Source organism: Harmonia axyridis, chromosome 1 (assembly GCF_914767665.1).
Source record: "Harmonia axyridis chromosome 1, icHarAxyr1.1, whole genome shotgun sequence".
In the NCBI taxonomy this organism is placed as follows: domain Eukaryota; kingdom Metazoa; phylum Arthropoda; class Insecta; order Coleoptera; family Coccinellidae; genus Harmonia; species Harmonia axyridis.
In genome coordinates, this window is record NC_059501.1 from 56,991,723 (window position 1) to 57,005,035 (window position 13,313).

The 13,313-nt window shown below is 33.7% G+C and overlaps 1 protein-coding gene across 1 annotated transcript in view; it reads right to left on the reverse strand.

Annotated features, from left to right (window-relative positions):
* The window catches only part of LOC123688898 (protein kinase C), a 44,743-nt gene extending 39,188 nt beyond the window's left edge, over nucleotides 1-5,555 (reverse strand). Inside the window, exon 1 of the mRNA XM_045627638.1 lies at nucleotides 5,038-5,555. Within this exon, the coding sequence (XP_045483594.1) occupies nucleotides 5,038-5,394 (357 nt within the window). The 5' untranslated portion in view covers nucleotides 5,395-5,555. The remainder of the gene's footprint in view (nucleotides 1-5,037) is intronic.
* Nucleotides 5,556-13,313: the final 7,758 nt, after the last annotated feature.

Genomic DNA, 13,313 nt, shown 5'->3' on the forward strand with positions numbered 1-13,313 from the left:
GTAGTATGAATTCTTATCCAGATACTACCCTCGATACTACCCTACCAGATCAGCTGTACCCACCCAAGTGGCAAACTATATGGAATATGTCATTCAATAAATTTTTCCTGAATATACAACAAATACTATAGCAGAGAACAGTACTTCTTCCATTTGAAAAAACATGAATATTTATTTAGGAACTATCCTTATGGTCACCCTCTTAATACCTCAAAATGTTATAAATGGTTCAGAAAATATATAAATGGCTCCATAAAGATGAAAAAGATATTATTGGTCTGTGTAGCTCGATTTGAATAATGCCATTCCCATGCTAATAAGCAATTTTTGCTTGCAAGCAACTTTCGACTAGGACTATTCTGTTGATAACTTCATACCGATTTCGATTTTATGTTTACATGTCGAATAATTTTTGAGGATTGATTTGTTCAAATTTATAAATCGATTTTTAGCATTTCCAATAATTTATTACTGGATTTATTATAAGATGTATACGTAGTAGCTCAATGCGATGTAGCAATGTGGATGGTGGAGGAACTGAATTTATTACATTCGAAAGGGTAAACTGATGAAATTTCATTCGAAATTTGAAACAAATATTTTCTTAGACAAAAGTTGAAGTATCATTGTGGTTATATAAAAATATATAGAATCATCAAATGAAAAGAAATCATTGAAACAGGAAAGAAGGCGAGAAAGAAGGCTATATTTAACCAATAATGTTTTATTCAAATAGTATTATGAAGAGCTACTAAAAAGATGAAGAAATCTGCATGATAAGGCTTTTCCTAATATAATGAGAAAGTCCTTTCCTGAAATTCTGTGTGTAATCCGTCCATTCTGTTACATCTTATAAAAAAATCGTGCGAAAATATCACAGATTTCATGATTATATTTTATTATTACATGTTGGTAAGATGGTGTATGCACTCGTCAATTTTTGAATGCAATGACATTCGACCAAATTGAAAATATTAGTTTTATTTCATGGCGGCGCCGCAATGTCATACTTTTCATTTCGATCTTTTCTCCTTTGATTTTGACAGGATACATTAATTAAAACCCGATCCTAGCCAATCAGAAGCTAAACTAATAGTCTCAAAATTGGCAAAACAGAATCTAATCAGTCCACACACCAGGTTTTAAGACATCTTACATGCTGGTATAATTGGAACTATTATAATGAGCGTTCATTGAAATTCGTGATCAAGAGTGCTGTGGAGAATTTAGAGTTGATTTTCTGTGAACAAGTATCGCTTAGCTTGTGAAGTCTATCCAAAGTCACTTGGAGGAAGCCAGAATATTTCGATTGGACAAGGGTTGTCCAAGTTTCCAAAAATTCCTTTGGGGCCATTGAATTTATTGCCTAACAATATATTCATATAAACCCTAGTATTTAGCTGATCGCGTTATCCACTTCAAAGGGACATCCATAGCCAAGCGTTTTTATGTACTAGTTCAAGTGACTTTGGATATACTATACCATATCACTTACATTTGTTTACATACTTCGAATCTGGAAACTATACATGGTACAAGCTAAGCGCTTCTGGTAATCACAGAAAATCAACTCTACACCACTCTTGACCATGAATTTTAATGAACGCTCGTTATATTATCTGTCAAATTAGTGATACAGAAAACTGTTCTGCCTCATTTTTCAATGCAAAAATAACTAAACGATATTTATAAATATTTCATTAGTTTCAATAAAAAAATCTGTGAATTAAAGAAATTGATGTATAGTACAGAAGAACACAGGTTCATTCAGTTTCTGAAAATTGAACTCGTGGAAGAATAACAATGCGTTCTGCACTTGTATTATCAATAACAATTAATGTATGCGAAAATCACAATATTGAATATGAATTTTCATCCGATATGAAACCAGGAAAATAGAAATATGTACATGGTATTGCGAGAAATACTCGAATTAACTAATCGATGTGTATTCAAAATTGATACAATCAAGTTTCACAATTTCTTGGATCGAAACCAATAACACAAACAAATTGAAGTAAATTCAATCTTTTGTCAATGACATTTCCAATACCAACCCGAATTCTTCAATTCAAAAAATTACAGAATGAGGCCTTACCAACATAATTTTGATTTTCCCCCGGCCCCCGGGATGTCAATAATTCCTGAACGTACTATATTTGTGTTTAATTATTACAATAAATTATATTAGTTATTCTTTGTGTCGTTAGCTGAATAAAATTAAATAAACTACTTCATTCCTATCTATGAGATTCTCCAAGTTCTAAATGTAAAATATAATTCAATGAATTGGAAATCCTTTTTGAGCGCTCGTCTTCGAGCAGATCGCTCTATCATTTCGTAACATTGTCCTATCAACGGTCTCAAATGATAAGGTTCGACTCGCTGATGACCAAACTGTCCTCAAATTGTATTTTATCCGGCCGAATACCTTCACGATAATTTTCAGAAGGATCTAGAAACTGGAAGTTCGTTAATGGGCAATATCCGACTGAAGGTTCCGTAAATATGGACGTTCAAAATTTTGTTTTCCTTTTTAATTTCAAAACATGCATTTGGATGCATTTCCATAGAAAATTCTGGATGAATATCAAAGCTTAAAAAACTAAAGCGGAATTTCGGAAAAACCACCCAATATCGTAACAACAGATCCGACCAAGTTGAGATGTAAATATCAAATAAGAATTTTGAGCCTTATGTTTCGTGACCGGGTCATCAGAATCATAGAAAATTTAAGCAGAATATCGAAAAATTGAAAGAGAAGCACCCTTTGAGGCCAGAGAATTGTAGAGGAAAGTCGCCTTATTTTGGATAGTTGCCTAATTTTGGATACTGCATTATCTCAATATCCGTTTACAATTTCCTTTGATTGAATACACAGAACGAAGCACCCCTAACATAAAATGATCCCGTGTGAAGCACATACTACTACTATTCAATACTAGGTGGCATAATAATATTAGGTATGTGTTTATTTGTAACAACGAGTTTTTTGTTTCACCTCGTATAAACAGTTATAAAAAGGTAAGTACTTAGCGTAGGATAGTGTAAGTTTACGAGGATGTATAAGAATAGTGGTAGAATAAGCCTGTGTATTTAAAATAAGAATTACTCTTATGGACATTTTGATTTTAATCACGTAACCTAGAGTCCAGTGGTTGCCTAATTTTGGATAGGAGAGGCTTCCTAAAATTGGATATCCAAAATTAGGATTTTCTTATAGAAAGACAGTAGAAAAGAATCCCTTAAAAAAAAAGGAAGTCACCAAAACTATAATCCTTTGGAAAAACTAAAAGCAAGACGATTGTTAAAACTAAAAAGATGAAGAAGAGTCAAAAGGTTGAAGAAGAAAGTGAATCCTCACAAAATCTTGTTTATGACGATGACTCAGACGTGTATTTTCTGCGCTGGAAACTTTTCTGAGGATCAACATGGAAAAGGCTGGATACAGTGCTCAGTTTGTTTCCAAAGGGCACACGAAGACTGTGCTGGTAGTGAGAAAACGTGCTCGGAAAAATAGGTTCCTAATTTTGGATAAGGTATCCAATTTTGGGAACCCTTTTTTTTTATTTGAAAAAGTGCTATATTTTACTTTGGTCCATTTATTATGTTCTTTTGAGTTGATATAAATATTTTTGTGAGCGTATACTGTTTTAATTGAGTTGATAACATATTTTAGGCACAAAAAAAATAATAATATACCTATCTTTTTTTCACACGAAAGAAGTTGAATAAAAAAAACTATCCAAAATTAGGCGACCTTCCTCTATGTATATAGGTCGAGGTATAGGAATATGTATAAACCTATACATATAATTCACAGGGTGTCCCAATTAGACGATTCTGGAGACTTATTTTAAATTTAAATTTGACAATTGAGTTTTGTTGTTATTCAATTTCTCTACTAAGCATAAATATTTCTACGACCTTTGTACTGTAATTTTTTTATTTTTCTTCTTCCTGATATAAATAAGTATTCAATTATTAATGTTCCAACTGGCAACTATTGCATTATTCCAACTAGTTCTCGAAACATGAATTGAAATTAATTGATAAAAATGAAAATATGCGTAGTCAGTATCAGGCTCATTATAGACTTGGGTATTCTCAATATCCAAAACGTGAACTGACTTCACATTTTCGAAGTAGAAGAATGTGTAATTGATGTTGTTCAAAACTTTTTAATTCAAGAAATACCAGTACAGGGCGTTTCAAATGTTATGTCAAAAATTGTGAAAAAAATTTGGATTCCGTGGTGGCCAAGGGTGCATTTGACGCATGAATGAACGAGTGCTCAAACATCCCTTACTTCAAGTCAGGGCTTTTGTTTTTTTTTTTATGGTGAAGTGAATTTCTAGTGGCACATGAATCAGGTATTCAACATCTAGATATGTTAGAACCGAGGTTAAAACGAAACTGTAATTATAAATCTGATAATTATGTTTTTCTTCATCCCATTTCACATTATTCAAAACAGGTAGGTACCTATGTTTTGTAAATTCTTAGGGTAGAAAAATATTACTAACAAAATTGTCTGATTGAGCAACACACTGCTGTCATTCAGTACAAATAATTCCAGGAAAAACATGAAACCATTCTTATTACAATTCCATTTGGAAACGAAAATCTATGCCCCCATTCCGTAAATAGAACACATAAAGTAGGTTATGCATCACAGAATATCGCACTGAATTCCACCGCAAAAAAAATCGATTACTTTTCATCTCAACATTTCGGCAATTCTAATTCCGTTTGATATGTTCAAGTTTCATAGCATTCCCAAGAAATCGAACACAAACCTTGACTTTTACAACCCAAATCAAGGAGAGGAATTTGATGTCTCGAAGAAAATCTTATTCCTCACAAATAAGAATCGCGTTTTTGAATAGGTAAATATTTTGAATTATATCTGTAAACAAAAGGAATAAGGGTCATGTCAGGAAGATGTTAGGACAGATCAGAAAATCCATGGAGAAACATCCAAACAAATCGATACTTTCTTCAAATTTCGAAAAAATTTGTGGGCTATGGACTCACCCACAAATCATTTTCTTCTTTTTCTTTCTCTGTAGTCATTATATCTTCGAAATGAATGCTGCAATTAGCAACAAAAACGTCTGGAGAGATGACAGCATCGTGAAAGACTGTAAAAGTTATTGTTCTCGCGTTTTCCACAGTGTGTTCGAAAAGTTCGTTCCACACAGGGTCTAGGGTTTTCGCCTTCGCGGTTGTTTGGGCTACATGAGTATCATCGTCGACGTCTATAGTCACATAGGGATCCATCAGCTGCGTATCGTCGTTTTTCCCAAACGCCATGTTGTGGCGTTTGGAGCAGTCCGTCGGTCTCAAGCCTTGTGCCTCGCATATTTTCACACGAATTGACCCGGTGAACATTGAAACTGGTCAAGACAGCACACACTTCTTAACACTATATTCGCGCATTTACTTAATAGTGGTCGATCTCGCCTACATAGAAAATTTGTTTTAAAGGGAGATACACATTTCACACTAGAATAGTTGATGTTTTTAGACGATTGACAGATCAGACACTAGACAGGTAGGGTACGATTACAGCCGAACAAGAACGATTCAATTCGGGATGCGTCAGATGTTGCGTGGAAAAGCCGAATATTTCCCAAGTGTATTTTTGGTTGCCGATATTCCGACGGCTATTTGAATCAAAACGAAATGACCTACATTTTTCGAATGTACGAATGAGAGATATACAAGTATACGTATTTCTTCACAAAAGGTATCCTTATTCTTCGAACATCAAATTGATATTTTTTAAATTATTTTTTTTTGCATTTTTGTCTTCAATTGAGAGCCAGGGGCGTATCGGAAACAAAGCAGCAACCAAAAAGTAGAGATTCGTCAATTTGAGACAATTGAATTAGATATGCACTTTCCGAGAGTAAATACAGTTTCGTATACCTACACAGGGTGTGGAGAGTGTGGAGACTTGGTAATAATAATTACTTTTTGCCATTATTCTTGAATTATAATACATAATTTAACAGCTTTTATTCACGTTCATATGACAAGTTGGATTAGAAAAAAAGTTGAAGTTAAAATTTTCCTATTGGCGCTAAATTCTTCTTTTGATTACCATTTTCGAATAAAATTGGGTAGGTTTATTTTTCTCTGAATAAACAAAAACGTAATAATGTTACAGAGGAATTCTACTTTATTTAGAACGGATTTATTACGGACTAAAATTTTTACTTTTAAACACCGTATCAAGTATCAAACCGAAACTTTTCTAGCATATGATGTACAATTTGACATGTTTTCAGCTTCCTTTCATCTGATTTTTGAGCGGTCGTTCTCCGAATACGTAGATGTCTATAATTTCTGTTTCGAATTTTGAACAGAGAACAGTTTCAAACTTAGAACATTAATCAATAAGAGGAACGGAAATCGCCTTGTAACTGATGCATTTGTTCAGGGCCCCCGCAAGGGACATCAACGCCCGCGTGCGGAATATATTTTGGCGCCCCTTAAAGGGGGAAGGAGGAGAAAAGCACTGCTGGATAATCGGAAAATTTTTTTCAAGTTTCGTTAAGAATTTAGTGTAGAATGGTTGAAAATCTATCATCAACCTTCATTGCCTTAAGAACTTTATTGTGTTAGTTGTAACAAATGTGTTTCAAAACTTAAGCTGTATTCTTCTATAAATTATTCATAAAGGCATAAACATTTAATTAGGATCAATTCAGAAATTGAATGGATGTTTTTCTAGATTTGGCTGCTGCAAATTCTTTTATGTTATCAATCAATCAATTTTATCGAGTATCTCTTGCTCTATATCTGAGATTGCCAATCCAGAAAATCTTTCTTATGACATGGTAGACTTCAAATAGTTTTTAATTATTTCTAATTTAGTGAATGATCTCTCACCAGAAGCAACAGACACAGGTAAAGTGAGAAGGATTCTTAAGGCAATACCAAGATTCGGTAGAGAAGAAGTTAGATAATTAGATATTTTACCATATGCGTGTGTTAGTGATAATCGAAGAAAGGGTGCCCGCCGTCCGATGCAGGTTGCCGGGTGCCCATAAAGAAATCTCGTCCCGACAAAGGAATAATTATTATCTATGATTTATTTACTCATAAAGAATCGTATAATGGCAATCTGGCTATTTCATACCGATTGCGACGTTCGAAAACTTGGTCAAATTGCAAGAAAGAAGTTTGGAAAAAAAATTGTTGAAAAAATTTGAAAGAATCTTTTTCGAAAATCTTTGGTCCATCGGTTCTTCATGCGGTCCATAAGAGGTTTTGGCGCCCTTTTAGAGTGGCGCCCGCGTGCGGTGCACGCGTTGCACTCGCGGTTGCGGGGGCCCTGCATTTGTTTTGATGTCAATATATTCGTCACTTCTTGTCTGATGGGACACTATAGCAGTAGCGTAACATAATTGGATTAATTTCGAAATTATCAATTCAGGCTCAAAAATAGACAATATGATTTATTCATAAAAATTCTTTTGTGTTTCAAAAGGGTCGATGTTTTTCTCAGTTTAATGATTTAGCTATTGTGAAGTTATGAAAAAAGAATTCCTGATGAAGCATTCAACAATCAAATCAGGATTCTCCACGCCTATGGCTCGCACACACAATCGGCTAGCTCGATCGTAATTGGTGACACTAAACTTCTATCTCTCTTATATTCAGGATCAAGCACAAATGTTTACATTCCGTTCCTTCTATCTATATTCAATATTTTAAGATCTCAAACGATAAGGTTCGATACACTGATGACGAATTTGTAGTAAAATTCAATTCTGTGAAGATTTCGTTAGAGAGTTATAGTGTTTACTACCTGTCGTCATGACGAAATGAAGCGATCTATTGAGGGGGGGGAAAAAAGGATAAAAACAAGGAAAGGGTTCACTTTGAATGCATTATATTAATGATAAATGTTATTAATTACCTTATTTTCGAGTATAACATACATTTTTCCGAAAATTTCCTCGAGTAATCTGCAAAACTATACTCTAAAATATGTTCGGTATACAGAGTCGTCGCTAGCCAAACTACTACCCTAGACAGGGACCCAATTTACCGCCCTAACAGAAGTCATCTCTGCAAAATGCAGAACATAGAGATGAAAAGATTAAAGGCATCAAATTGTGATAATAACATAGGCCATAGGGGAATAAAAACCAAAAATTTGAATCCTGCACAAAAATTTTAATTCATTTTTAGGATTGGTGATAAAAAATAAACCTTTGTCCTTTCCCATCATTTTAATTGGATTAACTTCCCAGTAATAATAATAATAAATCGACTTTATTCAACAAATGTACATACATTTGCCCCGAAAAGGCGTACTCATATATGTTTGAGTGTTAATACATATTTTCGAGTGTGCTGACTATAACTTGTTCAGAATCACCACCAGCAGTTTTTCCTACAGGAACAAATCCTAGAAAAGTTTTTCTTTCTATTCTACGTGACTCGCGTCGTGTGTCCTATTACATTTACATAGCACCGAAAAATGTTTAAAAAATGAAAATTATGAGACTTACTTTCATTTACTCAATCTGAACTCCTCAAAGCCAAAGGTAAATTGAAAAATTCACTCACTTTGCCTGCATCAAGTGTCCCAAATTCGTTGTCTAGTAGGTAAGAGGATCTCAAAATCCCTTAGAGCTAGAAAAAATTTCCAATTTTCCTTTATAACTTGAAAACAGTTGAACCTATAGAAAGGGTTGGGAGTTACTTCTTATATTTCTTTAGAATGATCGGATGGAAATAGTGAAACAAAATCCTTTCTCCAATATTTTACATTCTTCTGAGGAATTAACAATATGATTAGAGAATTGAAAAAAAAATCCTTAAACCCCAAGGAGCCGCCCCAAATACCAAATAAAAAATTCCATCAAAAAGAACACGGACAAGCCTGATGAGTGCATGAGTTTTAGCGTCAATAACCCGTCAAAACGTGCTGTGGAGTGAATTAGACGTCATTTGAGATATGTAATATATACAATATATGAGTATTATAATGCATAATGCGGCTCCTTCGAAGGTTTTTGATGTAACATTTGTCTGTATCTATTATCTTCTGTTGTTTCTGACTGAATTATAATCTCATTCGGTACTTTGAATTTCTACACATGAGATTTTTGTTGATCAAGCTTAAAATGTCGCCTCTGAATTTTGGCAGCCTAGGCTTCCGTCTACCCTGTCTTCTCCCTAAAGACCACACTGTCGGTCCAAAATTAAATTTTTATTTGAAAAGACGTCGCTCCAACATAAAGTTTATTATTTGAAAGGATGTCGGTCCAACATAAAATTTTTTATTTGAAAAGACGTTAAAGTTGTCACTAAAATGGAAATCAGTGAAGACAATAAATTTTCAAGGAAATGTTATATCCATGTTGACGGAGTCTTTGTACAAGTATTTTGAGCTTCTTTGTAACTTCCTAAGCTTTTTTTTGCTCGAAAACATCGCCGAATACAGGATTATTTAGGAGCTACTTCACTGTTTTAACAGTTGCAATAATTTTTCAATTATTTCCATTGCTTAGTAAAGTAATTCTGCGACAGATATCGAATAATAAAAACTGACTTACAATCACCATTTACATGATTCATCATGATTTCAGAAAATAACTTGGCAAGGTCTAAGTGAAAGGTGTCCTGGGAATATTGAAGTGATTTCAATTGCATTTTCTTCATATACATAATAATATTGAATTTGATCAATAACTTTCTTGATTATAATTAGAAACTTTCAATTTCCAACAAAAACATGTTGTAAATCAGACACAAGTTCTTTTTTTTAACCTTCACTGAGCACGTTAGACTCAGTGGCGCAGCTGAATTGGGTACCATCATTGAATATTGAAGTGTATTCTTCAATATTCATACTCAATGGTACCATTCGGGATTTGTACTTATGCAAAATATTGCATCTTGTAATTGTCGACTTTTCAAAAAGACACTATGATCGTTTTGGTAAAATGGGCTCTCCAGAAAAGGTGTTTCCATATTGTTGTAATTATAAAAACCTACAGGAATTCTATTTGGGGGCAAATCAAATTTGAATGTAGAATTAACACAAATGATGTAGGTACTTTAAATGCCTGAAAATAAATTGTTAAAAATCAATATTTAAGAATTAGCTTTTATTTCAAAGCTATAAGAAGGAGAAAATAGAATTCATATTCAAGAAACAGGGCCGCCGCTAGGATCGGCAAGCCGGACATTTTGCCGGGGTGTCAAATTGTATGGGCGCAAAGTCATACTTTTTGACTTAAAATGTATTCTTAGTGAAATAACCTTTTTTAATCGCATAAGCGCTCTCAACTGTAGTTATGAAAATACTTATAGGTTCTGAAATTCGCCTTCAAGAGGTAGAATAGGCGCTCTCAACTAGCAATGAAAATACAAGTAGGTACTAAAATTCACCTTTATGATCTGAGTTTTTTCACTATAGGGAGTCGTACTTTTAAACAATTCTAACAATTTTAAACAATCGATAAAACGTCCTTTGATAAATTTAACAATGTGATTTTAAGTAAACAAATACTTTTTCATATGAAATTGAAAAGATACCTGAGAGGAATAATAGAGGCTTCAAAAAAAAAAATCCAGATAAACTAAGCAAAGCAGGGCGGCGAAATTTTATTTTGTCGGGGCGCCAAATTGTCTGGCGGCGGCCCTGTGAAGAAAATCCATCAATGCATTTACATTATGTGATTTATCTATATATATCGAGATTTTGTGAAAAATATGAATTATTATTAATTAGAAAAACAAGACTAGTGGTTAAGTCAAGATCGACATTATTATTATACACACTTTCTTCTGAGTCTTGTAAGTACAATTCCTTCATAAAAAAATCTCGCGACATGTTTTTAAATCTTATGAATTTTATCAGGTAAATGCATTGATGGATTTTTTAATTTGGAATTTACGAGTATTTAAATAAGATTTGAATTATGTGAAATGCTCTACAACTTGAATTGAAAATCAAACTACAGGGTGTCCCATAAGTGGCACGTCACAGTGACACCGGAGGTAGGTCAGCTAAAGAGGGACCTAACCAGCCTAACATGACCCCAGTAAAAGTTGCATGGTTTTCGAGTTATTACCAAATTACGTTTTTTAGTGAATTTTCACCTTTTTTAACATTGTCAGGGTCAGAATTCTGCTGGAAAGCTCTCGAAGCTTATTTTTTTTTGTTGTAATGGAATCTTGAATAGTTATTTAAGATGACATGAGTATGATTCTGTCAAAAAGTTATGTGGATTTCCGTAAATTAATGGATAAATCTTGATTTCAATTGCTAGCAAAACGAGAACTTCGACTTTGGACACCTGCTGTGAAAAAAAAATCCTTGAAACAAAACGAGCAAGTAACATCAAAAAATTGGGCATTTTAGACAGATTTAGAAATGGTACAATACACGAATCTTATGCCCATAAAACTAGGTATTTTCATCATTTTACCGATGCCCTACTTAACTAAGTTGAAACTAGGAACCCCGCTATCAGGTAATTTTGCCGCTTGCTATGACATTACATTTGATACCGGGCTTTGTTATTATTTGTTAAAGTCACAATAGGGAAAAAGATGGATTAGGGGAAGCGAAAAAGGAATATTATTGAAAAAAAATGTAAATTAATTAAAAACAGACTTAACTTTCGATTATTTATTTAATTCTTATCTAACTTACAGTAAATGTTCAAACTGTTTCCCTCGGACTCTAATGCATAAATGACACCGTTTTATAAAATTACGATTCAATTTTCTTAAACTAATTTCCGATATGGTCCGGGCTGCGTCGAATACGCGTTCACGCAATTCTTCAACGCGTATTCGATGTTACTTGCTCGTTTTGTTTCAAGGATTTTTTTTTCACAGCAGGTGTCCAAAGTCGAAGTTCTCGTTTTGCTAGCAATTGACATCAAGATTTATCCATTAATTTACGGAAATCCACATAACTTTTTGACAGAATCATACTCATGTCATCTTAAATAACTATTTAAGATTCCATTAAAACAAAAAAAATAAGCTTCGAGAGCTTTCCAGCAGAATTCTGACCCTAACAATGTTAAAAAAGGTGAAAATTCACTAAAAAACGTAATTTGGTAATAACTCGAAAACCATGCAACTTTTACTTGGGTCATGTTAGGCTGGTTAGGTCCCTCTTTAGCTGACCTACCTCCGTTGTCACTGTGACGTGCCACTTCTGGGACACCCTGTATATTGGTTTTGGTAAATAATAAAGCAAGAATACCGGTTTTGTGACGTCCTCGCTAGATCAGTAGGTATACTTATACCGTCAATCTTTCACCCATATTTTTCAATAACATTTTTCCATAGTTATATTTTACTTAAGAAGTAGACTAATTGAGGATTACCCGATCACCTCCATACACTTTACCCTTCAAAAAAGATATTTAAAGGTTGATGTTTACTAGTGAACTGACATATATGTCTTTCGGCGACATTATTGGAAAAGACCGTGAAATAAAAATGCAAGGAATGCTAATTCACGTTTAAAAGAGACAAACACGGAAACGACAGGGCATCTCTTTGTATTTTATTTCTCTGAGTAGTCTGAGCCCGTACATCAACTTGAATATACGTTTGAGTCAAATTCAAATACTTACTTAGCATCAAAAAATCTCTGTGTCTGTGAAACTACTTCTTATATCATGGAAGGGACGCTTCAATTATAAGCATTTTGAGCTGATTTCAACAGTAATCTACAATTAACTTGTGGGGCAACAAGTTAGTTATACCATTCACTGTATGAATAATTATAATGAGAATATTCTTTATTATATGGTTATATTTTGTCCAAAGAAAAGGGAACGAAACAAGTTTCACCAGCTGAAATTCCTTTCTCCAAAAGGTATCTCAAATATTTGACCAAAAACTATTTGAAAAAGAACAACCTCAGAGATTGGTTGAGAGTAGTAGCATCAGGAAAAGATACTTCCAAATCAACGACCAAGATGAGAATGAGGAAGTCCATCCACATGCAGTGGCCGTTCTATAAAAGTGTTAAGGTGGTGCGAGATCTAAAAGCCAGACATTTTGGCGCCCCGGCAAAATAAAATTTCGCCAACTAATTGTACTTTTATATTGACTGCTATAAAATGAATATGTTTTGTTATTTAACAGAAAAAAATATTTTCGGTAGCTGAAGGCTCGGTCAAACAATTATTTCATTACTAAATAATTTCCAAGGTTTTTAGATTTAATATATTGTATTTGAACCTCATTATTCGGTTTTTTCAAACTTTCGAAATGTAGGTTCTTGAATTATTCTTGAAGGAGTGTCTGTTATT